Source organism: Salmo salar, chromosome ssa21 (assembly GCF_905237065.1).
Source record: "Salmo salar chromosome ssa21, Ssal_v3.1, whole genome shotgun sequence".
Lineage (NCBI taxonomy): Eukaryota > Metazoa > Chordata > Actinopteri > Salmoniformes > Salmonidae > Salmo > Salmo salar.
Genome location: NC_059462.1, coordinates 58,071,520 through 58,079,309, shown reverse-complemented (window position 1 = coordinate 58,079,309; position 7,790 = coordinate 58,071,520). Strand labels below are relative to the sequence as shown.

Below are 7,790 nucleotides of genomic sequence, written 5' to 3'. Positions count from 1 at the left end.
ATTCATTTAAACCCGCCATAGCAATGTCTTCATTTACAATATTCATCCTATGCCCACACACTTCTAATTCTGAAAGAATGAAAGCATACCTGTTGGGGGGGGAGTGGGGTGGGTCGCCCTGCTAGTAGTAGTAGTAGGGTTTTTAATACAGTGCCTAAGACCAGTCTGTGAGTTACTTTGACCATTGGGAAAAAAAAGCGTGTTTTGATTGAATTGAGCCAGCGATCAGGCTGGTTGTACACGGCTAAGAGACAAAGGCCTGGTTGCAGATTCGGTTTGCATCAGGACCTCTCTCCACCCCGGGTAAAAGGCAGAATAATATCTGGTTAATTCATTTTGACAGGAGGGTGAATGAAATGCCAACAGCCAAAAGGTTAACCCCCCCACACTGACATGTGGAAAACACTATTAAGTTATGAGTGAGAATGACTTGACAGAGGAAACTGTTATTTGAATAACCAATTCTCTGTTCAGCTAAAATCTAGTCAAATATTAAAGCCAACTTACCTCAATTAAACGTAATACAAAACCAACCCTCCATAAACGTGTCATCGGGTATCATTTTGAAAGCATGAGAAAATGTACGATAGGGAATGTATTTATTACAGTAGCTCACATTTCCTAAGACAATTGAAGGCACTGATACCCTATAAATCCACAGGCATATCTCTAATGTGAGACTATATATATATATTATTTAAATCACAGGGTTGCATTGACAGGTGTGACTTGGCCATCTCAGAGTTGACTGTGTACTCTTTCTTTATTGATGAACTCTCTCCATTTCTGGACCGGAGGACTTCCCGCTGCGACCAACCTCCGCAGCAGCGTGCTGGGCTTCAGATGGGGCACGTCAGGGTGGCTGTGTTGGTTCAGCCTCTGCAGGATCCTGCCCAATCCCACCTGGTCTGCATGGAACATGGGTCCCCCGCGGTGCCGGGGCCAGCCATACCCAAACACATAGATAGCGTCGATGTCTTCCGGCCCGGCGGCTACGGCATCCTGCAGGATGTTGAAGCCTTCATTGATCAGAGCGTAGAGACAACGTTCTAGGATCTCCTCCAGGGTGATGCTCCGGGCCACCAGGCCGTGCTCCGCCCTGTAATCGATTGACTGATTAATTGACTGATTGACTGACAATCCATTCATACCAACCAACCACCCATCCATACCAACCACCCATCTATACCAACCACCCATCCATACCAACCACCCACCCATACCAACCACCCCATCCATCCATACCAACCACCCACCCACCCACCCACCCACCCACCCACCCATCCATCCATACCAACCATCCATCCATACCAACCAACCACCCATCCATACCAACCAACCACCCATCCATACCAACCACCCATCCACCCATCCATCCATACCAACCACCCATCCACCCATCCATACCACCCCATCCATACTAACCACCCATCCATCCATACCAACCACACCCATCCATACCAACCACCCATCCACCCATACCAACCACCCACCCATCCATACCAACCACCCACCCATACCAACCACCCACCCACCCACCCATCCATCCATACCAACCATCCATCCATACCAACCAACCACCCATCCATACCAACCAACCACCCATCCATACCAACCACCCATCCACCCATACCAACCACCCATCCACCCATCCATACCACCCCATCCATACTAACCACCCATCCATCCATACCAACCACACCCATCCATACCAACCACCCATCCACCCATACCAACCACCCACCCATCCATACCAACCACCCACCCATACCAACCACCCACCCACCCATCCATACCAACCACCCATCCATCCATACCAACCACACCCATCCATACCAACCACCCATCCACCCATACCAACCACCCATCCATACCAACCACCCATCCATCCATACCAACCACCCATCCACCCATACCAACCACCCATCCATACCAACCACCCATCCATCCATACCAACCAACCACCCATCCATCCATACCAACCAACCACACCCACCCACCCACCCATACCAACCACCCATCCATCCATCCAACCACCCACCCATCCACACCAACCACCCATCCACCCATACCAACCACCCATCCATCCATACCAACCACCCATCCATACCAACCACCCATCCACACCACCCATCCCATCCATACCAACCACCCATCCATACCACCCATCCATACCAACCACACACCCACCCATCCATACCAACCACCCACCCACCCACCCATACCAACCACCCACCCATCCATACCAACCACCCATCCATCCATACCAACCAACCACACCCATCCATACCAACCACCCACCCATCCATACCAACCACCCATCCATCCATACCACCCATCCCATCCATCCATACCAACCACACACCCACCCATCCATACCAACCACACACCCACCCATCCATACCAACCACACACCCACCCATCCATACCAACCACCCACCCATACCAACCACACACCCACCCATCCATACCAACCACACACCCACCCATCCATACCAACCACCCACCCATCCATCCATCCATACCAACCAACCATACCAACCACCCACCCATCCACCCAACCACCCATCCATCCACCCATCCATACCAACCACCCATCCATCCATACCAACCACCCATCCACCCATCCATACCAACCACCCACCCATACCAACCAACCACCCATCCATACCAACCAACCACCCATCCATCCATACCAACCACCCACCCATCCATCCACCCACCCATCCATCCACCCAACCACCCATCCCAACCAACCCGGCGGGTAGCCTAACAATTAAGATCGTTCGGCCAGTAACCGAAAGGTCGCCGGTTCGAATCCCTGAGCTGACTAGGTGAAAAAAACATTTGTTGATGTGTCCTTGAGCAACTTAACCCTAAAGGCTCATGTTAGTCTCTCTGGAGAACAGCGTCTGCTAAATCACTAACATGTAAATATATATCCGTCCATCCATTCGTCACATTCATTTTATAAAGCCCTTTTTACATCAGCAGTTATACAGATAAACAGATTTAAAATCATTACAGATTTACCTGTAGGTCTCCAGGAAGATGTGTACCCAGGGGTCAGACCGCGCCACCCTGCCACCAGGCCCGTCATACTGGTACCAGCCCTTCCCCGTCTTCTGGCCCAGCCGGCCCGCCTCGCACATCTGGTCAGGTAGCGGGCTGTACCGTCGTCCCTGGCGTGTCCTGGTTGACTCCACCCCTGGCCCTGTAAGCCCCGCCTCCTTCCTGATCCTCCAGCCCACATCCAGCCCTGATAGGTCAGACATCCGGAAAACGCCCATGGGGAATCCAAACTCTTCCAGCGCCTCGTCCACCTGCCGGGGCGTGGCTCCTTCCTCCAACAGGAAGTTGGCCTGTTCCAGGTACGGCTTCAACATCCGGTTACCCACAAAACCCGGACAGTTGCCCACGGCGACGCCGACTTTCCCCATCCTCTTGCCCAGCTGCATTGCCGTGGCGACTGCCTCCGGGGATGACCGCGGACCATACACCACCTCCAGCAGCTTCATGACGTGGGCCGGAGCAAAGAAGTGCATCCCCACCACCAGGCCAGGGCTCTGGGTGACGGCAGCCAGCTGGTCGATGTCCAGGCCAGAGGTGTTGGAGCAGAGCAGGGTCCCAGGTCTACACACCGAGCTCAGATGCTTAAACACCTGCAGCTTCAGCGACATGACCTCGAACACTGCCTCGATCACCAATTCCACCTGAATGATTGATTGAGTTTTATATTTTAACATATACAGACAGTACATGCGTCTAGAATAACACAATATACTATTGTGGTACCTTAAAATACATCATATAATTACAATACATGCTATAATTACAATACCTGCTATAATTACACATACATGCTATAATTACAATACATGCTATAAATTACAATACATGCTATAAATTACAATACATGCTATAATTACAATACATGCTATAATTACAATACCTGATATAATTACAATTCATGCTATAATTACAATACCTGCTATAATTACAATACCTGCTATAATTACAATACCTGCTATAATTACAATACCTGCTATAATTACAATACATGCTATAATTACAATACATGCTATAATTACAATACATGCTATAATTACAATAAATTATATAATTACAATACATGCTATAATTACAATACATGATATAATTACAATACATGATATAATTACAATAAATTATATAATTACAATACATGCTATAATTACAATACATGCTATAAATTACAATACATGCTATAATTACAATACATGCTATAATTACAATACATGCTATAATTACAATACGATATAATTACAACACATGCTATAATTACAACACATGCTATAATTACAACACATGCTATAATTACAATACATGCTATAAATTACAATACATGCTATAATTACAATACATGCTATAATTACAATACATGCTATAATTACAATACGATATAATTACAACACATGCTATAATTACAACACATGCTATAATTACAACACATGCTATAATTACAATACATGCTATAATTACAATACATGCTATAATTACAATACATGATATAATTACAATATGATATAATTACAATACATGATATAATTACAATATGATATAATTACAATACGATATAATTACAACACATGCTATAATTACAACACATGCTATAATTACAACACATGCTATAATTACAATACATGCTATAATTACAATACATGCTATAATTACAATACATGCTATAATTACAATAAATTATATAATTACAATACATGCTATAATTACAATACATGCTATAAATTACAATACATGCTATAATTACAATACATGCTATAATTACAATACATGCTATAATTACAATATGATATAATTACAATACGATATAATTACAACACATGCTATAATTACAACACATGCTATAATTACAACACATGCTATAATTACAATACATGCTATAATTACAATACATGATATAATTACAATACATGATATAATTACAATATGATATAATTACAATATGATATAATTACAATACGATATAATTACAACACATGCTATAATTACAATACATGCTATAATTACAATACATGCTATAATTACAATACATGCTATAATTACAATACATGATATAATTACAATAAATGCTATAATTACAATACATGATATAATTACAATACATGATATAATTACAATACATGATATAATTACAATATGATATAATTACAATACATGATATAATTACAATAAATTATATAATTACAATAAATTATATAATTACAATACATGCTATAATTACAATACATGCTATAATTACAATACACGATATAATCCAGAAATAACACTTGTTCTACCTCACTAACGTCCTGCAAGTTGGAGCTGAAGGAGATAACCCCTGGGGGTGTGGCCAAGCGTCGTCGCCCCGCCTCTCTCTGCAGCATCGCCGGAACCACCCGACTGGCCTCTGCCAGCTGCTTCTCTTGGGTCTCCACGGCAACCACAGAGATGCCCGTCAGAGCCAGTGCCACAACGATGCCACGCCCCATGGTACCCAGACCTGGAGACAAAAACACAGACAGACAACAACGAGGACATGAAGACTTACAGAACCTTTAAAGTATTCAAAACCCCTTTGAGGTTATCCACATTTCTGTTATATTATAGCCTGAATTTAAAATTGATTTAAATTGACATTTGTCATCACTGGCTTACGCACAATATACCCCATAACGTCATGGTGGAATTATGTTTTTAGAAATGTTTACAAATTAATAAAACAAATTAAGCCTAAATGTCTTAAGTCAATAAGTAAGTATTCAACCCTTTTGTTTTGGCAAGTTCAGGAGTACATCATGAGTGTAATGGACTCACTCTGTGTGCAATAACAGTGTTTAACATGATTTATGAATGACTACCTCATCTCTGTACCCCACACATACAATTATCTGGAAGGTCCCTCAGTCGAGCAGTGAATTTCAAACACATATTCAACCACAAAGACCAGGGATGTTTTCCAATGCCTCACAAAGAAGGGCACCTATTGGTAGATGGGTAAAAATAAAAAGCAGACCTTGAATATCCCTTTGAGCACGGTGAAGTTATTAATTACACTTTGGATGATGTATCAATACACCCAGTCACTACAAAGATACAGGCGTCCTTCCTAACTCAGTTGAAGGAGAGGAAGGAAACCGCTCAGGGATTTTCACCGTGAGGACAATGGTGACTTTAAAACAGTTCACAGAGTTTAATGTCTGTGACAGGAGAAAACTGAGAATGGATCAACAACATTGTAGTTACTCCACAATACTAACCTAAATGACAAAACATGCATCTGGTTTGCAATAAGGCACCAAAGTAATACTGCAAATAATGTGGCAAAGAAATTAACTTTATGCCCTGAATACAAAAGCGTTATGTTTAGGGCAAATCCAACACACCAGACTCTCCATATACGACTTGTTTCAGGAAACTAGCCATATGTCGCATGTCACTATTTTACAGGAAAGGCATTTCAAAATGCTATTTTTTGCAGAAATGCCTTTTGGCATATGTGAATCTTCATGTGCCTTAATAACAAACGTGTACGCCATCTGTAAATAAGACTTACAAGTGTTAAATTACGAGCCTAGTTGGTTTAGCCACTGAAAAAGACAGGAACCTTCCCGCTAGCCCATGATTGGCTGAGATAATGAATGGGCTGGACATGCCGAGAGATGAGTTCTGATTGGTTTGCCATGCAGCGCGCTTCTGTCTATAACATGAGCTGCTCAGTATGTGTAAGTAATCCTTTATAAACCGGACTATTTCGAAAGATATCACAGAGAACTGCACACGTGTTACTAATGTTTTCCACTTCCTGGAGGACTGAGTTTGAAATCAGTGGAATGCCAGGTGGAAGCAGAGTATGATAGCTAAGTAAACAGAGAAAATTCTGGCGATTGATTGTAAAATAATGAGGAGGGAGTCGAAAAGAGAACACCTGTATCCTGATTTCATCTTCAAACTAAGGACAACTTTTAGTTTTGAAAACCCGGATTTAAAGAGTAGACTTGAGTAAAATTGAGGTTACCCCTCTTACCAATAACAGCAGCTTTGCTGATGATCCTGGCGGTGCTGTTGTCCCATCTCGCCCCACTAGGTAGACTCCACTTCCCCACCACCCTCTGGGAGAAGAAGGCATACTGCAGAGCTCGGGCCTGGCCGCTGTTGAACAGGGTGGCCATCAGCTCCCTCTCCTTCTCCATACCCTGGGCGTAAGGGAGAGAGGCAGCCGCCCTCAGAGCCCGAACACAGGCCACCGGAGCCAGGGCACCTCGGGAGCGCTGCCGGACCTTGGACATGACTTTGTCCAAGAGGGAGTCAACGTCTGGGGGGCAGGGGCAGGGCAGGGTGCTCAGACGACGGGAGTCCAGGGGCTGGCCTGAAACACACACACAGATGAGATGGACTGAAAACACACACAGACAGATGAGATGGAATGAAAACACACACAGACAGATGAGATGGACTGAAAACACACACAGACAGATGAGATGGAATGAAAACACACACAGACAGATGAGATGGACTGAAAACACACACAGACAGATGAGATGGACTGAAAACACACACAGACAGATGAGATGGACTGAAAACACAGACAGACAGATGGACTGAAAACACAGACAGACAGATGAGATGGCCTGAAACACACAGACAGATGGACTGAAAACACACACAGACAGATGGACTGAAAACACACACAGACAGATGAGATGGAATGAAAACACACACAGACAGATGAGATGGAATGAAAACACACACAGACA

General features: G+C 43.7%; 1 protein-coding gene across 4 annotated transcripts in view; it reads right to left on the bottom strand.

The window, feature by feature from the left end:
- Positions 1-582: 582 nt before the first annotated feature.
- Positions 583-7,790, bottom strand: part of ehhadh (enoyl-CoA, hydratase/3-hydroxyacyl CoA dehydrogenase) — a 27,813-nt gene continuing 20,605 nt past the window's right edge. For all 4 annotated transcript variants that reach the window (XM_045704328.1, XM_045704327.1, NM_001140304.1 and 1 more), the window contains 4 exon segments: positions 7,061-7,402; positions 5,334-5,536; positions 3,034-3,713; positions 583-1,099 (listed from right to left, as the gene is read on the bottom strand). In XM_045704328.1, coding sequence (XP_045560284.1) covers positions 739-1,099; positions 3,034-3,713; positions 5,334-5,536; positions 7,061-7,402 — 1,586 coding nt within the window. In that variant the 3' untranslated portion in view covers positions 583-738.